Source organism: Oncorhynchus tshawytscha, linkage group LG05 (genome assembly GCF_018296145.1).
Source record: "Oncorhynchus tshawytscha isolate Ot180627B linkage group LG05, Otsh_v2.0, whole genome shotgun sequence".
Lineage (NCBI taxonomy): Eukaryota > Metazoa > Chordata > Actinopteri > Salmoniformes > Salmonidae > Oncorhynchus > Oncorhynchus tshawytscha.
In genome coordinates this window covers 85,045,302-85,070,277 of record NC_056433.1, presented here as the reverse complement: position 1 = coordinate 85,070,277, position 24,976 = coordinate 85,045,302, and the positions used below count along the sequence as shown (strand labels likewise).

At 43.8% G+C, this 24,976-nt stretch overlaps 1 protein-coding gene across 3 annotated transcripts; it reads right to left on the bottom strand.

Moving 5' to 3' along the window:
* Window positions 1-260: 260 nt before the first annotated feature.
* On the bottom strand, window positions 261-22,361 carry dzip1l (DAZ interacting zinc finger protein 1-like). 3 transcript variants are annotated; one of them, XM_042322580.1, is made up of 17 exons: window positions 22,079-22,359; window positions 19,165-19,445; window positions 18,659-18,951; window positions 15,892-15,976; window positions 14,446-14,570; window positions 13,606-13,767; window positions 12,826-12,960; window positions 12,264-12,326; window positions 12,044-12,184; window positions 11,893-11,923; window positions 11,540-11,635; window positions 11,317-11,450; window positions 7,202-7,424; window positions 6,846-6,975; window positions 3,919-4,283; window positions 3,552-3,694; window positions 261-1,142 (listed from the first exon to the last, which is right to left on the bottom strand). In XM_042322580.1, the coding sequence occupies exons 2-17, from the start codon at window positions 19,388-19,390 to the stop codon at window positions 969-971; spliced, it is 2,526 nt and encodes an 841-aa protein (XP_042178514.1). In that variant the 5' UTR covers window positions 19,391-19,445; window positions 22,079-22,359; the 3' UTR covers window positions 261-968. The 3 variants fall into 3 exon arrangements, 2 of the variants coding, with proteins under 2 accessions (XP_042178514.1, XP_042178513.1); XM_042322579.1 differs by having other exon boundaries at window positions 19,165-19,448; window positions 22,079-22,358; XR_006083494.1 differs by lacking the exons at window positions 261-1,142; window positions 3,552-3,694; window positions 3,919-4,283 and having other exon boundaries at window positions 6,866-6,975; window positions 7,067-7,424; window positions 19,165-19,448; window positions 22,079-22,361.
* Window positions 22,362-24,976: the final 2,615 nt, after the last annotated feature.

Below are 24,976 nucleotides of genomic sequence, written 5' to 3'. Positions count from 1 at the left end.
TAATTACACTTTGGATGGTGTATCAATACACCCAGTCACTACACAGATACAGGCGACCTTCCTAACTCAGTTGCCGGAGAGGAAGGAAACTGCTCAAGGATTTCACCACGAGGCCAACGGTGACTTTAAAACAGTTACAGAGAAAAGAAGGAAGCCTGTACAGAATACAAATATTCTAAAACCTGCATCGTGTTAAACACTGTTATTGCACACATTGTCCATGTAACGTATTATGTGACTTGTTAAGCACATGTGTACTCCTGAACTTATTTAGGCTTTGCCATAACTTTCTGAAGGCACTATATCTCCTGATTATAAAAAAAACAAAAACAAGTCATTACCACATTCAAAGCACCAACATAGTTCGAGTCCTACCAAGAAAGTCCCTATATATACACGGAACAAAAATATTAACGCAACATGCACCTTTTTCCAACTGTTACTGAGTTACAGTTCATATAAGGAAATCAGTAAATTGAGAAAACAAATCATTAGGCCCTAAATCTATAGATTAGAAATACACTTTTTCTTGAGAAATATGCTTTTTATTGCGCATATGGAACATTTCTGTAATCTTTTATTTCAGCTCATGACACATTGGACCAACACTTTACATGTGGTGTTTATATTTTTGCTGAGCATAGCTTGATTCTGGAAAATGGAATAAAACCTAAATGTTATTTTATTCTGTTATTGTTTTATAACTGGTATAACACGCCAGCTCCTCATCATGTTGGAATGCATCTTCTGCTAATTGTTTTAAGACTTGGAAAAGAGTCATTCAGTCAAACAGTCATATATCACATACGCCCATTGTTTTAAGACTTGGAAAAGAGTCATTCAGTCAAACAGTCATATATCACATACGCCCATTGAAAAATAGATTTCCATCACAAAAAAGGCACTCATCTGGATAAATAAAGGATACATAGCACTAAATACAAATTTAAAAAAACAGGAAAAGTGCATTAAAGCCCTCCTGCTCTGCTGGTTGAGGAGCTCCACATGCTGGTTCCTGAGGTTCCTCCCAGGCCCACCTCGGTGCTCCCTCGCCCCCCTAGGGACTGAGACTGGCCCCCTACCGGCAGGGACAGGAGCTCCTCGATGGAAGACAGTTCTAGGTCGCTTTCTTCGTCCGATAACTGGGACAAAATGGAACATGTATGAATATTGAATCACTCGTGTAGGTATCACACAAAGAAACAGAAACAGCTCTATGCTATAGAAGTATTGAGAGAGGAAATATACAAATAAAAGTATATTGATACATAGAGAGACATTATAAAGGCTCATACATGCTTACAACAAATTATAATGAATTATATCTACATCCTTAAGTAAAGTGTTAAGAGTATACAGAGCCTTCAGAAAGTATTCACACCCCTTGACTTATTCTACATTTTGTTGTGTTACAGCCTGAATTCAAAATGGATTAAATGATTTTTTTTAAATCCACCCATCTACACACAATACCCCATAATGACAAACTGAAAACATATATATTTTCCACCCCTCAGAAACATGTCTTTCTCTTTCAGCACCCCTCCCTTCAGTTCACATTTTAGAAATGTTAGCAAACGTATTGAAAATGAAATACAGAAATATCAAATTCACATAAGTATTCACACACACACACACACACACACACACACACACACACACACACACACACACACACACGTCAATACTTTGTAGAAGCACCTTTGGTAGCAATCTAGAGCTGTCAGGCTTTCTGGGTAAAAGGTGGTGCTGCATTGCCAATCCGACGTCTGCATTTGCCGTACAGCATTTACGGTGATACGGCCTCTGCAGAAGTCAGGGCATTCATACTTCTTGTACTTTGCGGAGCAGCACAGAGCTGTTATGAAGGAAGTTCTCAAGGAAGTGAGTTTGTGTTTATACAGGATGTACCGCCCCCACCTACAGTCAACCAATCATGTCAATGCGGAGCTATACGGAGCCCTCCACATTGTTACAAAATTTGGGAGCTCAATTTGCAGAGCTCAATTTGGCCTCTGCATGCCCCCCCGGAGGCTCCGCAATTGGTTCAGTATTACTTTAGTGCCTTGTTGCAAACACAATGCAGGTTTTAGAATATTTGTATTCTGTACAGGCTTCCTTCTTTTCTCTGTAAGTGTTTTAAAGTCACCGTTGGCCTCGTGCTGAAATCCCTGAGTGGTTTCCTTCCTCTCCGGCAACTGAGTTAGGAAGGACGCCTGTATCTTTGTAGTGACTGGGTGTATTGATACACCATCCAGAATGTAATTCATAACTTCACCAGGCTCAAAGGGATGTTCAATGTCTGTTTTGTTTTGTTTACCCATCTACCAATATGTGTCTTTTGCAAGGCGTTGGAAAACCTCCCTGTTGTTTGAATCTGTGTTTGAAATTCACTGCTTGACTGTACAGATAATTGTATGTGTGTAGGGTACAGAGATGAGGTAGTTACTCAAAAATCATGTTAAACACTATTATTGCACACAGAGTGAGTCCATGCAACTTATTATGTGACTTGTTAAGCACATTATGACTCCTGAACTACAGTATGTGGGCTTGCCATAACAAAGGGGTTGAATAATTATTGACTCAAGACATTTCAGTTTTTCAATGTTTAATTTGTAAACAAAAAAAACAAACATAGTTCTACTTTGACATTATGGGGTTTTGGCCAGTGACAAAAAATACAAATGTGTCCATTTTAAATTCAGACTGTTAACACAACAAAATGTGTCCATTTTAAAATTCAGACTGTTAACACAACAAAATGTGTCCATTTTGAAATGCAGACTGTTAACACAACAAAAGGTGTCCATTTTGAAATGCAGACTGTTAACACAACAAAAGGTGTCCATTTTAAAATGCAGACTGTTAACACAACAAAAGGTGTCCATTTTGAAATTCAGACTGTTAACACAACAAAATGTGTCCATTTTAAATTCACTGTTAACACAACAAAATGTGTCCATTTTAAAATTCAGACTGTTAACACAACAAAATGTGTCCATTTTAAAATTCAGACTGTTAACACAACAAAAGGTGTCCATTTTGAAATTCAGACTGTTAACACAACAAAATGTGTCCATTTTAAATTCACTGTTAACACAACAAAATGTGTCCATTTTAAAATTCAGACTGTTAACACAACAAAATGTGTCCATTTTAAAATTCAGACTGTTAACACAACAAAATGTGTCCATTTTAAAATTCAGACTGTTAACACAACAAAATGTGTCCATTTTAAAATTCAGACTGTTAACACAACAAAATGTGTCCATTTTAAAATTCAGACTGTTAACACAACAAAATGTGTCCATTTTAAAATTCAGACTGTTAACACAACAAAATGTGTCCATTTTAAAATTCAGACTGTTAACACAACAAAATGTGTCCATTTTAAAATTCAGACTGTTAACACAACAAAATGTGTCCATTTTAAAATTCAGACTGTTAACACAACAAAATGTGTCCATTTTAAATTCACTGTTAACACAACAAAATGTGGAAAAAGTCAAGAGAGTGCGAATCCTTTCTGAAGGAGCTGTATTTCTTACCGGTAGGGGTTTTAACGCTGTCCTGGGTTTGGGTTTGGGTAAGACCTTGGCTGCTACTGGTGGCATCACCACTCTGGTCCCTCCTACTGGCTTGTTCATTGGAGAACTCAACTGTCTCTCCAAGCTTCTGGTCAGGGTTTTAACTACAGACCCAGACAACACAAAACAAGGGACCCAGCTGAAATAATCCTGATACTTCTTCAATACTCATTATTAGAGCCCTGGGCAAGATGAAAACTTACTGTATAGCAATGCAATGACAATACAATTTGTAGAACTATAAGGTTTACAAAGTGATATGATACATTTTTGAAATAATGGAAGATTGTCCCTTATCGTGGGCTAAAATAGATCCAAATAAACAAACCAGTCTGATTTTGTGCTCCACGGTGGGCTGTTAGACTTGTAGGCCCTTCTGAGAGCTCTGTGTCTGTCCCAGACCAGTCCTCTCCCTGGGTAGAACCAGACATGGGGTACTTCTGCCTTGAGCTGGATCCAGACCGCACCACCCTCACAGAGGGACCATACCTACTGCCAGGGCTGGTGACAGAAACACCATACCTACTGCCAGGGCTGGTGACAGAAACACCAGACCTACTGCCAGGGCTGGTGACAGAAACACCAGACCTACTGCCAGGGCTGGTGAAAGAAACACCAGACCTACTGCCAGGGCTGGTGACAGAAGGAATGTCTTCTCCTGACGCCTCATCCTCAGAACTGAAGGGAGGGGTGCTGAAAGAGAAAGACATGTTTCTGAGGGGTGGGAAATATATATTTTTTTTTTAAATTTTTAAAACGTTTTTTTTTATTTTTTTTACATAAAACATTAAACAGACACAATTATAAAAATGAAACCTATTCAAAACACATTCTTACAAAACAAATCCCAAGCTAGGGAGAGGTGCTGAAAGAGAAATGCATATTAGGTTAGGCTCCTCGGGAGGTTAAAGTAAGTACAATACAGTACATGACAGGAGAGGGCAGGAAAGGACAGGAAAGTAGAGGACAGGAGAGGACAGGAAAGGAAAGTAGAGGACAGGAGAGGACAGGAGAGGAGAGGACAGGAAAGGAGAGGACAGGAGAGGAGAGGACAGGAAAGTAGAGGACAGGAAAGGACAGGAAAGGAGAGGACAGGAGAGGACAGGAAAGTAGAGGACAGGAGAGGACAGGAAACGAGAGGGCAGGAGAGGAGAGGACAGGAAAGTAGAGGACAGGAAAGGAGAGGACAGGAGAGGACAGGAGAGGACAGGAGAGGACAGGAAAGGGCAGGAAAGGAGAGGACAGGAAAGTAGAGGACTGGAGAGGGCAGGAAAGTAGAGGACTGGAGAGGACAGGACAGAAGAGGACAGGAAAGTAGAGGAAAGTAGAGGACAGGAGAGGACAGGAAAGTAGAGGACAGAAGAGGACAGGAAAGTAGAGGACAGAAGAGGACAGGAAAGTAGAGGACAGGAGAGGACAGGAAAGTAGAGGACAGAAGAGGACAGGAAAGGAGAGGACAGAAGAGGACAGGAAAGGAGAGGACAGGAGAGGACAGGAGAGGACAGGAAAGGAGAGGGCAGGATAGGAAAGGAGAGGACAGGAAAGTAGAGGAAAGGAGAGGAAAGTAGAGGACAGGAAAGGAGAAGACAGGAGAGGACAGGAAAGGGGAGGACGGGAGAGGACAGGAAAGGGGAGGACAGGAAAGGAGAGGACAGGACAGGAAAGGAGAGAACAGGAAAGGAGAAGACAGGAAAGTAGAGGACAGGAAAGTAGAGGACAGGAAAGGAGAGGAAAGTAGAGGACAGGACAGGACAGGAAAAGAGGACAGGAGAGGACAGGAAAGGAGAGGACAGGAAAGGAGAGGACAGGAAAGGAGAGGACAGGAAAGGAGAGGACAGGAAAGGAGAGACAGGAAAGTAGAGGACAGGACAGGACAGGAAAAGAGGACAGGAAAGTAGAGGACAGGAAAGTAAAGTACAGTAAAGTACAGTAAAGTACAGTACAAAACAGTACAGGAGAAGAGTGGGATATTTCAGTAGATACTGTAAACATGGCAGTGGGGTATTTCAGTAGATACTGTAAACATGGCAGTGGGGTATTTCAGTAGATACTGTAAACATGGCAGTGGGGTATTTCAGTAGATACTGTAAACATGGCAGTGGGGTATTTCAGTAGATACTGTAAACATGACAGAGGGGTATTTCAGTAGATACTGTAAACATGGCAGTGGGGTACGTTCAGTAGATACTGTAAACATGGCAGTGGGGTATTTCAGTAGATACTGTAAACATGGCAGTGGGGTATTTCAGTAGATACTGTAAACATGGCAGTGGGGTATTTCAGTAGATACTGTAAACATGGCAGTGGGGTATTTCAGTAGATACTGTAAACATGGCAGTGGGGTATTTCAGTAGATACTGTAAACATGGCAGTGGGGTATTTCAGTAGATACTGTAAACATGACAGAGGGGTATTTCAGTAGATACTGTAAACATGGCAGTGGGGTACGTTCAGTAGATACTGTAAACATGACAGTGGGGTATTTCAGTAGATACTGTGGGCATGGCAGTTGGCTATTTCAGTAGATACTGTAAACATGGCAGTGGGGTATTTCAGTAGATACTGTAAACATGGCAGTGGGGTATTTCAGTAGATACCGTGGGCATGACAGTGGGGTATTTCAGTAGATACTGTAAACATGGCAGTGGGGTATTTCAGTAGATACTGTAAACATGGCAGTGGGGTATTTCAGTAGATACTGTGGGCATGGCAGTTGGGTATTTCAGTAGATACTGTGGGCATGACAGTGGGGTATTTCAGTAGATACTATAAACATGGCAGTGGGGTATTTCAGTAGATACTGTAAAAATGGCAGTGGGGTATTTCAGTAGATACTGTAAACATGGCAGTGGGGTATTTCAGTAGATACTGTGGGCATGACAGTGGGGTATTTCAGTAGATACTGTAAACATGACAGTGGGGTATTTCAGTAGATACTGTAAACATGACAGTGGGGTATTTCAGTAGATACTGTAAACATGGCAGTGGGGTATTTCAGTAGATACTGTGGGCATGACAGTGGGGTATTTCAGTAGATACTGTAAACATGGCAGTGGGGTATTTCAGTAGATACTGTAAACATGGCAGTGGGGTATTTCAGTAGATACTGTGGGCATGACAGTGGGGTATTTCAGTAGATACTGTAAACATGGCAGTGGGGTATGTTCAGTAGATACTGTGAACATGGCAGTGGTGTATTTCAGTAGATACTGTAAACATGGCAGTGGGGTATTTCAGTAGATACTGTGGGCATACCTGTTCTTTTTTCTATGAGTGCTTGGTGTCTGTTGAGGTTGTGGAGCCTTCTTTTTCCTCAAAGAGACCTTCACCTTCACTGGTGTCTGTCTGCTTTTTGGACTCTTCTCCCGGCTAGGACTCCTCTTCTCTAAAGACAAACGTGATAGTGTGCTAAGCAGATCTGGGGGATTTCAGTTTACTTCCTGAATTGAGTAAATTTAAATATAATTGAGCCCAACCTTTGTACTAAGAGCAGGAGTGTATATGTGAGAATGTAGAGACTGAGAAGCACATCCCCGTGGAGGTGAGGCTGTGTTACATGGTTCTTGGACCTGAGGGTTAGGTACAGTACAGAGCTGGGTGTTGGTTCTTACTGTGGGACTGAGGGGTGGTACTGGGTATGGTAACCTGTCTGGGTAAATTAGGTACGGTGATCCCCTGACTCCTCTGCAGGGCGTGCACTCTGCGTGTCAGCTCTCTGGCCAGGCTCTCCCTGAGCTCCAGGAGGTCTGCTTTCTGTCTGGACATCTGATGTCGCTGACCAGATACCAACGTGCTCAGGCTCTTAAAGGTCTTCTTGGATATACCCTTGGTTCCCTGGAATGTTACATAAGGGATTTTTAGATATAAATCACTTCTCCCATTGGTCATTTGTTATAATAAAATTACAGATTTCTACTTCAGATAGTGTTGGACTAGTAACCGAAAGGTTGCAAGTTCAAATCCCCGAGCTGACAAGGTACAAATATGTCATTCTGCCCCTGAACAGGCAGTTAACCCACTGTTCCTAGGCCGTCATTGAAAATAAGAATTTGTTCTTAACTGACTTGCCTAGTAAAATAAAGATTACAAAAATTATAATAATACTTTTTTTTAAAGAGGACTGTCTTGAATATGTGTATTTCCTTGCATGTAGGGTGTTCACACATAAAATTATTATTTAATGAAATGTTAATGAAATATGTTCATTCAATAGATAATTAAATCGGAAGAACATTAGTTCAACCCATATGTCTCTACCATATACGGTTCAAAAGTTACAGACAATCTACGTCTTGAGAATTTAGCATGATTAGAGTGACTAGAACGTCAACAGTGGTCGCTGCTCAACAGAACGCTGTCACTGCTCTGTGGGCAGAATGGCGTTAACTTTGAACGTCAACTCACAAGCTAGCTAGTAGCTGCAGGTTGGTGTGCATGGGCTTTTTTCGAAACGAAATCGGCGAAACACAAAACAAAATTGAGCCTATATATATATATATATATATATAAAATTAATTTCAAAATTAATTTCAATATCCTCCCTCTGACATTTAAAAAAAATATATATATATATAATGATGTACTTCTGAGTCTTTCCCTTTAAATCACCATAGAAACGGCCCCTCAACATTGACTGACCAGGGTTAGAGAGAGAAAAAAAAAACGCAGATCTACAGAAGATAAATGGCGGCGGTATCAAGTTGATTTTGATTGGTCCAAAGTGCAGAAACACCTGTTACCACCTCCCAGTGACGAGATATGAAAGAGATGTAAACAGTATAGCTTCCGTCCTTCTCCTCGCCCCTAGCTGGGCTCGAACCTGCACACATCAAAAACTGACACCCACGAAGCATCGTTACCCATCGCTCCACAAAAGCCACGGCCCTTTGCAGAGCAAGGTGAACAACTACTTCAAGGTCTCGGAGTGAGGGACGTTACCGATTGAAACGCTATTAGCGCGTACCCCCGCTAACTAGCTAGCCATTTCACATCGGTTACAGAAATACAACCAAGAGCTCCGCGGTCTAAACTAACAAACGTATTTAATAATCAACACTGTTCAGTAAAAGCATACTTAGGTTATAATATTGTAGAGAACAATCTAATGATTGATTGTATGTAATTCGTGATGACAATAGGCTAAATAAAAATGCCATTTAGACATTTATATTTCACTACATTCTAGAGCACTGAGAGAACACCCTATATACAGCGCATTCCGAACCCTTGACTTTTTCCAACATTTTGTTTACAATACAGCCTTATTCTAAAATGGAATCAATTTTTTTTAAATCCTCAATCTACACACAACACCCCATAATGACAAAGTGAAAACAGGTTTTTTAGATTTTTTTTGTCTAAATAAAAACAAAAATACCTTATTTACATAAGTATTCAGACCCTTTGTGATGAAACTCGAAATTGATCTCAGGTGCATCCTGTTTCCATTGATCATCCTTGAGATGTTTCTACAACTTGATTGGAGTCCACCTGTGGTAAATTTAATTGATTGGACATCATTTAGAAAGGCACACACCTGTCTATATAAAGGTCCCACGGTTGACAGTGCATGTCAGAGCAAATTCCAAACCATGAGGTCAAAGGAATTGTCCGTAGAGCTCCGAGACAGGATTGTGTCGAGGCACAGATCTGGGGAAGGGTACCAAAAAAATATCTGCAGCATTGAAGATCCCCAAGAACACAGTGGCCTCTGTCATTCTTAAATGGAAGAAGTTTGGAATCACTAAGACTCTTCCTAGAGCTGGCCGCCCGGCCAAAATGAGCAATCGGGGGAGAAGGGCCTTGGTCAGGGAGGTGACCAAGAACCCGTTGGTCACCCTGACAGAGCTCCAAAGTTCCTCTGTGGAGATAGGAGAACCTTCCAGAAGGACAACCATCTCTGCAGCACTCCAATCAGGCCTTTATGGTAGAGTGGCCAGATGGAAGCCACTCCTCTAAAAAAGCCACATGACAGCCCGCTTGGAGTTTGCCAAAAAGGCACCTAATGGACTCTCAGACCACGAGAAACAAGATCCTCTGGTCTGATGAAACCAATATTTAACTCTTTCGCCTGAATGCCAAGCGTCACGTCTGGAAGAAACCTGGCACCATCTATGGTGAAGCATGGTGATGGCGGCATCATGCTGTGGGAATGTTTTTCAATAGGCAGGGTTTCCAAGAGATTAGTCAGGATCGAGGGAAAGATGAACAGAGCAAAGTACAGAGCAAAGTACAGAGAGATCCTTGATGAAAACCTGCTCCAGAAAGCTCAAGACCTCCAACTGGGGAGAAGGTTCACCTTCCAACAGGGCAAACACCCTAAGCACACAGCCAAGATAAACTTAGGAGTGGCTTCGGGAAAAGTCTCTGAATGTCCTTGAGTAGCCCAGACAAAACCTGGACTTGAACCCGATCGAACATCTCTGGATTGACCACATGTTCTCAATGGGATTAAGGTCTGGGAAGTTTCCATGGACCCAAAATATCAATTTTTTTTATTCCGCGAGTCACTTAGTTATCACTTTTGACTTATGGCAAGGTGCTCCATCATGCTGGAAAAGGCATTGTTCGTCACCAAACTGTTCCTGGATGCTTGGGAGAAGTTGCTCTCGGAGGATGTGTTGGTACCATTCTTTATTTATGGCTGTTTTCTTAGGCACAATTGTGAATGAGCCCACTCCCTTGGCTGAGAAGCAACCCCACACATGAATGGTCTCAGGATGCTTTACTGTTGGCATGACACAGGACTGATGGTAGTGCTCATCTTGTCTTCTCTGGACAAGCCTTTTTCCAGATGCCCCAAACAATCGGAAAGGGGATTCATCAGAGGAAATGACTTTACCCCAGTCCTCAGCAGTCCAATCCCTGTACCTTTTGCTGAATATCAGTCTGTCATCCAAAAGTCTTCGCCTCACTGTGCGTGCAGATGCCCTCACACCTGCCTGCTGTCATTCCTGAGCAAGCTCTGTACTGGTGGTGCCCCGATCCCACAGCTGAATCAACTTTAGGAGACGGTCCTGACGCTTCCTGGACTTTCTTGGGGGCCCTGAAGCCTTTTCACAACAATTGAACTGCTCTCCTTGAAGTTCTTAATGATCTGATAGATGGTTGATTTAGGTGCAATCTTACTGGCAGCAATATCCTTACCTGTGTAGCCCTTCTTGTGCAAAGCAATGATGACGGCATGTGTTTCCTTGCAGGTAACCATGGTTGACAGAGGAAGAACAATGATTCCAAGCACCACCCTCCTTTTGAAGCTACTAGTCTCTTATTCGAACTCAATCAGCATGACAGAGTGATTTCCAGCCTTGTCCTCGTCAAGACTCACACCTGTGTTAACGAGAGAATCGCTGACATGATGTCAGCTGGTCCTTTTGTGGCAGGGCTGAAATACAGCGGAAATGTTTTTTTGTGTGGGATTCAGTTCATTTGCATGGCAAAGAGGGACTTTGCAATTAATTGCAATTCATCTGATCACTCTTCATAACATTCTGGAGTATATACAAATTGCCATCATACAAATTGAGGCAGCAGACTTTGTGAAAATGAATATTTGTGTCATTCTCAAAACTTTTGGCCACAATTAATGAGGGGGGGGGGGAAACTATTTAATCAATTTTAGAATAAGGTTGTAACGTAACAAAATGTGGAAAAAGTCAAAAGGGAAGAATCATTTCCCAAGGCGCTGTATTTCACTTTGTGACAACTGCTGACTCAATACATGTACCTTTCTGAGACCCATCTTCTCCAGCCTCTCCTCCAGGGTCTCCTCTAGTATGGGTCTGAACTCCTTCACCAAGGCGGGGTTCCACCAGAGGGACTCCAACAGTCTACTCCTGGTCTCACCAGAATCCTCCAGATCTATGAGATATCGAAGGATGTTGACTGTATTGTTCTATAAAAAGAAAACTAACAAAAGATACATGATTCATAGTATGATTTATACATACTTTCTTCCTCTTCTTCCTCCTCCTCCTCCTCCTCTTCTTCCTCTTCTTCCTCCTCCTCCTCCGTGGAGTGTTGGAACGTTTGTTTGATGGGAGTATCTGACAGAAAACCATCACATTAAAATAGACCATAGTACATATCTCAACAACTACACCACACCAGTCATCCAACAGACTCCCAGTTAGAGCGACACACAGAAGCATCCAGGGTCAACGCCTTGCTCAAGGGCACGTCAACAGATCTCCTACAAGGCCAAAAAACTGGGACCCTCACCCTCCAAGAACCCCCTCCCCCACCCACCCTTATTGAATACAATAACAAAGTCTAGAATGAATAGGCCTGTGTTTTGTATTACCTGTCACTGGTCTTCTAGACATCTTGCTGATCTGTAATACAACCCTGATAAAAAACACTCTCGACCAAGACGACAACTTAACATACTGCCGTAATTATAGATGAACAGCATCAACAACAACAGCATAGCGTTTGGTAGCTGATGATCATACCTTATCCTCCTGAGACCTGATGAGCCGGTCTTTCTGTTGGACCCTGGCAGACAGGGTAGTGACCTGTTGTTCTAGCCTGTGTCGGTCTGACCTGTGTTCTACAGACAGGGCCAGCTGCAGCCTATCATTCTCACTCTGAAGCTGAGGAGGTCAGGAGGAGAATACTTTAGTGTCCGCTATTCAACCCAAACCCCGACACACGCACAGACGTGCGTCTTACCTCGTCTCTCTCCAACACGTGCCTGTTCTGGATCTCTTTAAACCGTTTGTTCCACTCACGCTTCTGAAGGAGACGGACAGAGATGGAAAAAAGGCCAACGTGGATTTTTAGTTTATGTTTTGTGTCAATTGTTCTGATTTCATAGCAAGATGTCTTAATGGACCACATACTGACATCTGGTATGTACATACACACATACATACAAGATGTCTTAATGGACCACATACTGACATCTGACATCTACATACTGACATCTGGTATGTACATACACACACACATACACATACACACACACATACACACACACACACACACACACACACATACACACACACACATCACGATCATGCTCACACACACACATGCGCACCCACATTGCGATCATTCTCACACACACAAACGCACACATACACACATAGATACATACACCCACACACATACACACATACATACATGCACGCACGCACGCATACACACACACACACACACATACATACATGCATGCATGCCATAAGAGTACTGGGAAAAAGAGCCCAGGTAGTGGTGTGTTCTTCTGTCTTACCTGCTCAGACATCTTCTTCTTCATCATCATCATCCTCTTCTTTGCCTCTTCTCTCTGCTGCAGCTCCTCCTCCTCTTGATAGGAGCCCAGGTTAGAAACAGTCACTTCTTCTCTGGTCTGGAGCTCCTGCAGTTTCTGTCAAGTGAGTTTTCCCATCTTGTTAAGTCATGAGACAACACAGTAAGTAAAAGAAAAAAAAAACATAACTTATTTTCATGTTTGGAATTAAGTATTTGTTTCAGAAGAATACATTGAGGAATAAAAAAAAATATATATAAATATATTTTTTTAAATGGCATCCGCTTTTTGGGGGAAACAGAGGCACCGTTTGCTTCAGCAGCTCTGTTATTGTTATTGTTTTGATGATGAAACGGATGAGAGGAGGGTACAACAGCGGCGTGACAAAAACGTGTATTAAATAGCGGTACATATTGTGATGTTCTACTGTGCGTGCGATGATGTCAGAGCGGAAAGAAACCATGTTGGTTGTATGCAGTAATTCACTTGTTTGGTTGTAATATCCCAAACGGATGTGACTGTTTCACCATTAAGGATTATAGCTTCAAAGGCCATCGGAAAATGACTTGATACTGGTTTTGTGTGTTAGGCAAGCAGCAGGGGTGTGTGCTTGAGCTTTTGAAAACCGTCTCTTTCTTTACACTGTGGCGCCATCTAGTGGCTGGAAAGCACTACACCTTGGATTGACTCAACATCACTTTTACCACCACGCCACTAAGCCCCTGGTTCATGCATGTCCTTTAAAATGGGAATAGGACTCACAGCCTCGATGGAGGAGCTCCTGCTGGCCATATCTCTGAACTCCTGCAGGAACAGCTGCTTCAGGTCCCTCATTTCCTCATGAAACTTCTTCCTCTCCTCCTCTTTCCAGCTCTCCATCTTCTCTCTCTCCGAGGTCTCTTTCCTTCGCTGATCTTCCAGCTCCTGTTGGTTAAACCCATTGAAGCACTCATGAGAGACACCGCAGTTTAGATATACATCTGGGATGGGTAACTGTGAAGGGGGTGGGGGAACACAACAACAACAAAAATCTGAACTCATCATGAGTGGCCACACCGGCTCGTGGGTCTGCAACGTACCCACATCTATACCCACACCTATGCCCACATCTATACCCACATCTACACCCACATCTACACCCACATCTATACCCCCATCTATGCCCACACCTATACCCACATCCATACCCACATCTATGCCCACACCTATACCCACACCTATACCCACATCTATGCCCACATCTATGCCCACACCTATACCCACATCTATACCCACATCCATACCCACATCTACACCCACACCTATACCCACATCTACACCCACATCCATACCCACATCTATGCCCACATCTACACCCACACCTATACCCACACCTATACTCACATCTACACCCACACCTATTACCCACACCTATACCCACACCTATACCCACACCTATACCCACATCTACACCTTCCTCAATGAGCTTGACACCTCGATAAGCTCATTTCCTGACGATGGCTCATCGTACTGTGTGGCTTCAACCTCCTGAAGTCTCCCTTCCATTCATTTTCTTTCCCCTCCCACTCACAAGGCAGGCAATATGCTTGTGTATGGTGTTACCTGCTGTTTCCTAAGGGCCTCTGCTTCCCTCTCTATGTCCAGTCTAGTCTGGGACAGTTTTAGTCTCTCTCTCAGCTCCTCTATCCCATCCTCCATCTGTTCCACCTGCCTCTTCTTCTGCCGCTCTGAGGAGAGGACAACAGACAGTAGTTATCTATCTGCCTCTCTGAGGAGAGGACAACAGACAGTAGTTATCTATCTGCCTCTCTGAGGAGAGGACAACAGACAGTAGTTATCTATCTGCCTCTCTGAGGAGAGGACAACAGACAGTAGTTATCTATCTGCCTCTCTGAGGAGAGGACAACAGACAGTAGTTATCTGCCTCTCTGAAGAGAGGACAACAGACAGTAGTTATCTGCCTCTCTGAAGAGAGGACAACAGACAGTAGTTATCTGCCTCTCTGAAGAGAGGACAACAGACAGTAGTTATCTGCCTCTCTGAAGAGAGGACAACAGACAGTAGTTATCTGCCTCTCTGAAGAGAGGACAACTGACAGTAGTTATCTGCCTCTCTGAAGAGAGGACAACAGACAGTAGGGATCTGCCTCTGAGGAGAGGACAACAGACAGTAGGGATCTGCCTCTCTGAGAGGACAACAGACAGTAGGGATCTGCCTCTCTGAGAGGACAACAGACAGTAGTTATCTGCCACTCTGAGGAGAGGACAACAGACAGTAGGGATCTGCCTCTGAGGAGAGGACAACAGACAGTAGGGATCTGCCTCTCTGAGAGGACAACAGACAGTAGTTATCTGCCACTCTGAGGAGAGGACAACAGACAGTAGTTATCTGCCACTCTGAGGAGAGGACAACAGACAGTAGTTATCTGCCACTCTGAGGAGAGGACAACAGACAGTAGGGATCTGCCTCTGAGGAGAGGACAACAGACAGTAGTTATCTGCCTGCTCTGAGGAGAGGACAACAGACAGTAGGGATCTGCCTCTGAGGAGAGGACAACAGACAGTAGTTATCTGCCACTCTGAGGAGAGGACAACAGACAGTAGGGATCTGCCTCTGAGGAGAGGACAACAGACAGTAGGGATCTGCCTCTCTGAGAGGACAACAGACAGTAGTTATCTGCCACTCTGAGGAGAGGACAACAGACAGTAGGGAACGCAACCACTCAGTGACTATTAGAGCACGATGTAGGTAGGCAACATGAGGTCGAAGGTTAAATTCCTGCATGGGGAATATGCGCCACTTTCAATGGACACAGTTCTGTAACTCACTCTGGATAAAAGAGATTAAGTGGCTACTAAATGAACATATCATGATTGAAAAATGTACTCTACATCACATAACACAGTACTGTTCAAACCTCCTAACCACATAAACGTATTATATAATGCACCGTGTGTTGAATGATAGCCATTGTGTTGACTGTCTACTTACAAATAAAGAGTAAATCGGGTACAAAAAAAGTCTGAGGAGTGTAGATATGAAACCGACCTGTGTCTGTCAGCTCCGGGTGCCTGCGGTGTAGGTGGGCTTGTAAGTAGGAATAGTTGATGAAGGACTTCTCACAGCATTGGCACTGAAAAATATCATAGTTTGGTCAGGGTGGAGGGTAGAGAGATGGTCAGGGTGGAGGGTACAGTATAGAGATGGTCAGGGTGGAGGGTACAGTACAGAGATGGTCAGGGTGGAGGGTACAGAGATGGTCAGGGTGGAGGGTACAGTACAGAGATGGTCAGGGTGGAGGGTACAGAGATGGTCAGGGTGGAGGGTACAGTACAGAGATGGTCAGGGTGGAGGGTACAGTATAGAGATGGTCAGGGTGGAGGGTATAGAGATGGTCAGGGTGGAGGGTACAGCATAGAGATGGTCAGGGTGGAGGGTACAGTACAGAGATGGTCAGGGTGGAGGGTACAGTACAGAGATGGTCAGGGTGGAGGGTGCAGTATAGAGATGGTCAGGGTGGAGGGTACAGAGATAGTCAGGGTGGAGGGTACAGTACAGAGATGGTCAGGGTGGAGGGTACAGTACAGAGATGGTCAGGGTGGAGGGTACAGTACAGAGATGGTCAGGGTGGAGGGTACAGTATAGAGATGGTCAGGGTGGAGGGTACAGAGATAGTCAGGGTGGAGGGTAGAGAGATGGTCAGGGTGGAGGGTACAGTACAGAGATGGTCAGGGTGGAGGGTACAGTACAGAGATGGTCAGTGTGGAGGGTACAGTACAGAGATGGTCAGTGTGGAGGGTACAGTACAGAGATGGTCAGTGTGGAGGGTACAGTATAGAGATGGTCAGGGTGGAGGGTACAGAGATGGTCAGGGTGGAGGGTGAAGAGATGGTCAGCTGTCAGAAGAACGGGCATTCATAATGGCTTAGTGTTTTCTGTCATTCTTACAGACTGCAGAGTTTAAACTTTTCATGGGGCATTTACTTAAACGAAACTATGACAATGACAGTTGAAGTCAGAAGTTTACATACACCTTAGCCAAATACATTCCTGACATTTAATCCTAGTAAAAATTCCCTGTCTTTAGGTCAGTTAGGATCACCACTTTATTTTAAAAATGTGAAATGTCAGAATAATAATAGAGAGAATGATTTATTTCAGCTTTTATTTCTTTCATCACATTTCCAGTGAAATGTTTTGGGTAGCCTTCCACAAGCTTCCCACAATATGTTGGGTGAATTTTGGCCCATTCCTCCTGACAGAGCTGGTGTAACTGAGTCAGGTTTGTAGGCCTCTTTGCTCTCACACGCTTTTTCAGTTCTGCCCACACATTTTCTATAGAATTGAGGTCAGGGCTTTGTGATGGCCACTCCAATACCTTGACTTTTTTGTATTTAAGCCATTTTGCCACAACTTTGGATGTGTGCACTGGGTCATTGTCCATTTCAAAGACCCATTTGCGAACAAACTTTAACTTCCTGACTGATGTCTTGAGATGTTGCTTCAATATATCCACATAATTTTCCTTCCTGATGATGCCATGTATTTTGTCAAGTGGATCAGTCCCTCCTGCATCAAAGCACCCCATGATGCTGCCACCCCGTGCTTCACGGTTGGGATGGTGTTCTTCAGGCTTGCAAGCCTCCCCCTTTTCCTCCAACATAATGATGGCCATTATGGCCAAACAGTTCTAATTTTGTTTCTTCAGACAAGAGGACATTTCTCCAAAATGGTCAGGGTGGAGTACGATCTTTGTCCCCAGGTGCAGTTGCAAACCGTAGTCTGGCTTTTTTATGGCGGTTTTGGAGCAGTGGCTTATTTCTTGCTGAGCGGCCTTTCAGGTTATGTCGATATAGGACTCGTTTTACTGTGGATATAGATACTTTTGTACCTGTTTCCTCCAGCATCTCCACAAGGTCCTTTGCTGTTGTTCTGGGATTGATTTGCACTTTTCGTACCAAAGTACGTTCATCTCTAGGAGACAGAACGCGTCTGCTTCCTGAGTGGTATGACGGCTGCATGGTCCCATGGTGTTTATACTTGCGTATTATTGTTTGTACAGATGAACGTGGTACCTTCAGGCGTTTGGAAATTGCTCCCAAGGATGAACCAGACTTGTGGAGGTCTACAATTTTTTTTCCCGAGGTCTTGGTTGATTTCTTTTGATTTTCCCATGATGTCAAGCAAAGAGGCATTGAGTTTGAAGGTAAAGCCTTGAAATACATCCACAGGTACACCTCCAATTGACTCAATTGATGTCAATCAGCCTATCAGAAGCTTCTAAAGCCATGACATAATTTTCTGGAATTTTCCAAGCTGTTTAAAGGCACAGTCAATTTAGTGTATGTAAACTTCTGACCCACTGGAATTGTGATACAGTGAATTATAAGTGAAATAATCCATCTGTAAACAATTGTTGTAAAAAATTTACTTGTGTCATGGACAAAGTAGATGTCCTAACCAACTTGCCAAAACTATAGTTTGTTCACAGGAAATTTGGGGAGTGGTTGAAAAACGAGTTTTGTTTGACTCCAACCTAAGTGTATGTAAACTTCCGACTTCAACTGTCATAGCAATTAAATTATTGGTCAGGAGGACAAACGGGTTTAACGACATTGTGAGCTCATCAAACTGACATTTACAAATATGCTCACTTGATACTAAACCCAAGTATCACAAGCCAATTGGAAAGAATAAATTCAAGACAGCATTAAAGCGCAGAAGTGAGTTGATGGGTAGAAATAAAATAATATCATTTGATGGTTCATCCGGATGTAAAAAGGAGGACCGGGTGTGGTCCAAAGATAACGTTTACCTTGTGGTAGTTGTTGAAGCTAGCCTGTAGTAGAAGCTGCTGTGTGGCTAGCATCTTCTTCCTGAGTTTGCTCTCCTGTTTAGTGGCCTGTAGCTCAGAGTCCAGCCTGGCCCTCTCCTCTCCCTCTCGATCTGCCTTAGAGAGGACCCCCTGTAGACGGTCCTCTAGGCCAGACACCTGGGAGCTCAGGTAGTCCTGACAGTGCAGCAGGTACTCTGTGCTGAGCTGGGACATACGTAGTAGGTTGACAAGGGCCGGGTCAGCAGGGCTACGGCAGTAGGGACACCTCTCACCTTCAGGGATGGAGTTGGGGGTCAATTTTAAATGTAAACAGTCCTTGTTTGGTGCATTAAACCAATAAGCAATGAAGTTAAAAAATAAAAAAAAATTAAGTTAAAAAAATTTAAATTAAATTGACAAGTCAGGACAGTTCCAATTGAAGTCATTGCTTTTCAACTGACTGAAGTGAAATGGAATTGACCCCAGGACCAACCCTGCTCTGTTACCTGTGACATCACAGAAGGTGACAGCAGATATGTACTCCTGCAGTACGACCACGTCCATCTCCCTGGCCACGTGATCCACATCCAGGGCAGAGAGGCGCCGCCAGTCCATGGATTCAGTTCGGGCTCGGAAACGTAGGGGCTGCAGGGGGCCAGAGCTCCAGGAGGAGGGGAAAGAGAGGAGGCCGGACACAGGAGGGTCACTGGGGGTTCTGAACTGGCCAGGCATGGTGGTGTAGGCTCTGGCAGGGAATGAGGTGGGGTAGTGGCACTTGGAGGAGATGCTGCTGTGAAAGAAAGAAAGAGAACCCTATTAACACTAAACAAAAATAAAATGCAACATGTAAAGTGTTGGTCCAATGTTTCACGAGTTGAAATAAAAATATCCCAGAAATTTTCCATAAGCATAAAAAGCGGATTTCTCAAATTTTGTGCACAAGTTTGTTTACATCCCCTGTTAGTGAGCATTTCTCCTTTGCCAAGATACTCCATCCATCTAACAGGTGTTACATATCAAGTTGATTAAACAGCATGATCATTACACAGGTGCACCTTGTGCTGGGGACAATAATAGTCTCTCTAAAATGCGCCGTTTTGTCACACAACACAATACCACAGATGTCTCAAGTTTTGAGGTAGCGTGCAATTGGAATGCTGACTGCAGGAATATCCACCAGAGCTGTTGCCAGATTATTTAATGTTAATTTGTCTACCATAAGCCGCCTCAGAGGTCATTTTCAAAAATTTGGCAGTACGTCCAGCCCGGCCTCACAACCGCAGACCCCTTGTAACCACACCAGTCCAGGACCTCCACATCCGGCTTCTTCATCTGCGGGATCGTCTAAGAACAGCCACCCGGACAACTGATGAAACTGTGGGTTTTCACAACCGAAGAATTTCTGCACAAACTGTCAGAAACCATATCTGGGAAGCTCATATGCGTGCCCGTTGTCCTCACCAAGGTCTTGACCTGACTGCAGTTCGGTGACTTCAGTGGCCAAATGCTCACCTTCGATGGCCACTGGCACGTTGGAGAAGTGTGCTCTTCACGGATGAATCCCAATTTCAACTGTCCTGGGCAGATGGCAGACAGAGTGTATGGCGTAGTGTGAGCGAACGGTTCACTGATGTCAACATTGTGAACAGAGTGCCCATGGTGGCGGTGGGTTATGGTGTGGGCAGGAACACACTACAGACAACTAAAATGTACATTTTATCAATGGCAATTTGAATGCACAGAGATACCGTGATGAGATCCTGAGGCCCATTGTCATGCCAATCATCCTCCACCATCACCTCATGTTTCAGAATGACAATGCAAGTCGCAAGGATCTGTACACAATTCCTGGAAGCTGAAAATGTCCCAGTTCTTCCATGCCCTGCATACTCAGACATGTCACCCATTGAGCATGTTTGGGATGCTCTGGATAGAGGCTTCTTCACCTTGGACTCAAACATTAACCTGGGGTATTAACTCATCTTGTATCAATAAACACCTGGAGAAGAATTTTGTATTCATTTATTTCACCTTTATTTAACCAGGTAGGCAAGTTGAGAACAAGTTCTCATTTACAATTTCGACCTGGCCAAGATAAAGCAAAGCAGTTCGACACATACAACGACACAGAGTTACACATGGAGTAAAACAAACATACAGTCAATAATACAGTAGAAAAATAAGTCTATATACAATGTGAGCAAATGAGGTGAGATAAGGGAGAAAAAGGCAAAAAAAAGGCCATGGTGGCAAAGTAAATAGAATATAGCAAGTAAAACACTGGAATGGTAGATTTGCTGTGGAAGAATGTGCAAAGTAGAGATAGAAATAATGGGATGCAAAGGAGCAAAATAAATAAATAAATACAGTAGGGGAAGGGGTAGTTGTTTGGGCTAAATTATAGATGGGCTATGTACAGGTGCAGTAATCTGACTGCCGAATGACTGCACACGGCACAGCACTGGTGTTAAGTGCAGCTTCTTGGACTTGTCTCCTTGGAGTTAATGATGTAAACAGATCAGCTCATAAGAATCCATTGTTCCAATGTAACCTGGCCTTACAAAACACAAACAAACAGGATCGTTGCTGCATCCTTGTTGCTATCCTTTCAACAGGTGAGAGAACAACACCGCCTTCCTTTCAAGAGGGATTTCACTGGCCGTGTGTGGCAGTTGATATGAGGGAGGCGCTAGCTAGCAACGCCACGGGTATTTTTTTTGGGGGGTGTATTTTATTAGGAAGGCACACAGCCTACATATCAATGCATACACACAAACTATCTGGGTCAAATAGGGGAGAGGCATGAGGTGTTGCTTTATCTGTTTTTTGAAACCAGGTTTGCTGTTTATTTTAGCAAGATGAGATGGAAGTTCCAAGCAATAAGGGCTCTATATAATACTGTACGTTTTCTTGAATTTGTTCTGGATTTGGGGACTGTGAAAAGTGCCCTGGTGGCATGTCTGGTGGGATAAGTGTGTGTGTCAGAGCTATGTTTAAATTCACTATGCATACAATTCGGAATTTTCAACACATTAATGTTTCTTATAAAAAAATGAAGAATTGATGCAGTCAGACTCTCCTCGACTCTTAGCCAAGAGAGACTGGCATGCATCGTATTGATATTAGCCCTCTGATTACAATTAAGAGCAAAACGTCCCGCTCTGTTCTGGGCCAACTGCAGCTTCAATAGGTCTGTCCTTGCAGCACTGGACCACACGACTGGACAATAATCAAGATTAGATTAGGGGTCGTGAGTTCAATTTCCCGCATGGATCACATACACACAACTAGGAGTGGTTAGCTAAACTCACCGGACTAAATGGCACAAGACGTAACTAGCTATCTAGATCTGACAGCAAAGAGTTACTGGAAAATGCATCATAGCATAGTGAAAGTTTCAAAGTTAGCTAGCTTGCTTACCTGTCCTTGGCGTGGCGTGGCGTAGCACTGTTTTGGTATCTTGCTTGCTCCTGCGAAGTAAATTTATATGCAATATTTCAGTAAAAGGTTTCTAGAGGTATAACTTTGCAAAAATTTTATTTGCACGAATAATGCATGTGGTGTTCGCTAGTTTGCACCAAAAATCGGTGTGATGGGTGGAGGGCTGCCCCCCTGCTGCCTTCTACAGGGGAAGGTGCAGTAACAAGGCACGCTCCGGCCGTTACCTAGGAAACGAAACGCCCTTTGGGCCATTGTCTTGCGTCAGATGGCGTCACTCCTGCGTGACTCTCGTCCCTCGAACGATTTGGGATTATGGGCCTGATTTCAGCGCGTTCAAGACAACTGGTAACTAGGGCTTTAACGAGCTACAACTGGGAAAAAAAATATTTAGAACAGTCATCCAGCTCGAAATTTGCAACTCGGGAACTCACGCGTCTTTCTAGAGCTCGGAATTTTTTGAACTTTTCGAGTTTCAAGTACCATTATGCCGCGTTCAAGTACTAGTCGGAACTAGGAAACTCAGAAATGTTTGACTTGCTAACTGATTGAACGCAGCACGTGTATAACTACAACCTGTTAGCAAATCTGACATTTCCGAGTTTGCTAGTTCCGGACTAGCATATAAATATGGCATTAGGTTTCTTTCTGACAACGGCCGAAGATGTAATATACACACTACATGACCAAAAGTATGTGGATACCTGAACGTCAAAACATCTCACTCCAAAATAATGGGCATTAATATGGAGTTTGTCCCTTTGCTGCTATAACAGCCTCCACTCTACTGGGAAGGCTTCCCACCACTTGGCATGATGTGTGTTTTTTCCTATATTTATATTTTATTTTTATTCCCAGCCCCCAACCTCGCAGGAGGCCTTTTGCCTTTTGGTAGGCCGTCATTGTAAATAAGAATTTGTTCTTAACTGACTTGCCTAGTTAAATAGAGGTAAAAAAAAAATAGATGTTGGATCATTGCTGTGGGGACTTGCTTCCATTCAGCCACAAGAGCATTAGTGAGATAGGGCACTGATGTTGGGCGATTAGGCTTGGCTCGCAGTCGGCGTTCCAATTCATCCCAAACGTGTGCGATGGGGTTGAGGTCAGGGCTCTGTGCAGGCCAGTCAAGTTCTTCCACACTGATCCCGACAAACCATTTCTGTATGGACCTCGCTCTGTGCACGGGGGCATGGTCATGCTGAAACAGGAAAGGGCCTTCCCTGAACAGTTGCCACAAAGTTGGAAGCACAGAATCGTCTAGAATGTCATTATATGCTTTCATGTTAAGATTTCCCTTCACTGGAACTAAGGGGCCCGAACCATGAAAACAGCCCCAGACCATTATTCCCCTTCACCGAACTTTACAGTTTGCACTATACATTCGGGCAGTTAGAGTTCTCCTGGCATCCGCCAAACACAGATTAATCCGTTGTTCTGCCAGAGTGTGAAGCATAATTCATCACTCCAGAGTAGCGTTTCCACTGGCGCGAGCTTTACACTACTCTAGCCGACGCTTGGCATTGCCAATGGTGATCTTAGGCTTGTGTGCGGCTGCTCGGTCATGGAAACCCATTTCGTGAAGCTCCTGACGAACAGTTATTGTGAACAGCTATTGTGCTGAAGTTGCTTCAAGAGGCCGTTAGGAACTTGGTAGTGAGTGTTGCAACCGAGGACAGACGATTTTTACGCGCTGTGCGCTTCAGCACTCGGCTCCTGGATGTTTCCTCTTCACAATAACAGCAGAGATTGGAGATTGCATGTGCTCGATTTTATACATCTGTCAGCAACGGGTGTGGCTGAAGTAGCCGAATCCACAAATTTGAAGGGGTGTCCACATACTTTTGTAATATATAGTATACGTTTCCAAAAACAACATGCAGAGAGAACACGTGTCAAAACTGATTTTTATTTAATTTGATCTAAAAGGTTTCCCTCTCCAACAAATAGAATATCACGTTATCGTTTCACCTGGGTATGATACTGCTGCAGCCAGACAGCAGAGAGAACACGCCCCTATCCACATGGACAGGGCCGCTGTGGAGAGGGTCAAAAGGTTGGACATCACCGAGGACCTGTAACGGTCCCCTTCACACCGACAGCATGGTGATGAATGCGCAACAGAGCCTTGTTGAAGAAATTAGTCTTGGCCCCCCAATACCCTCACAAACTTACACAGATGCACTATTAAGAGAATCCTGTCGGGCTGTATTACCGCATGGTAAGGCAATTGCACCACCTGAAACCGGGTGGTGTGGTTCATCCAGACTCATCATCGGGGGCACAATGCCCTCCAGGACATCTAAAGCAGCCCGTGTCATAGGAAGGCCAAGAAGATCTTCAAGGACCTCAGCCACCCGAGCCACGGCCTGTTCACCCCGCAACCATCTAGAAGATCTTCAAGGATCGCTACCGATCGCTACCTGCACCTACCCGCCTGTCCAACATCACTACTCTGGACGGCTCTGACTTAGAATACGTGGACAACTACAAATACTTAGGTGTCTCGTTAGACTGTAAACTCTCCTTCCAGACCCATATCAAACATCTCCAATCCAAAGTTAAATCTAGAATTGGCTTCCAATTTCGCAACAAAGCATCCTTCACTCATGCTGCCAAACACACCCTTGTAAAACTGACCATCCTACCAATCCTCGACTTTGGCGATGTCATTTACAAAATAGCCTCCAATACCCTACTCAACAAATTGAATGCAGTCTATCACAGTGCCATCCGTTTTGTCACCAAAGCCCCATATACTACCCACCATTGCGACCTGTACGCTCTCGTTGGCTGGCCCTCGCTTCATACTCGTCGCCAAACCCACTGGCTCCATGTCATCTACAAGACCCTGCTAGGTAAAGTCCCCACTTATCTCAGCTA

Coding starts and splice junctions, on each gene's coding strand:
- dzip1l (XM_042322580.1), bottom strand. CDS start 19,390: ATGCCTGGCCAGTTCAGAACCCCCAGTGACCCTCCTGTGTCCGGCCTC. Junction 13,768..14,445: donor AGGCCCTTAGGAAACAGCAG/GTAACACCATAC, acceptor TTTAACCAACAG/GAGCTGGAAGATCAGCGAAG. Junction 12,327..12,825: donor AGAAGAAGATGTCTGAGCAG/GTAAGACAGAAG, acceptor CGTCTCCTTCAG/AAGCGTGAGTGGAACAAACG.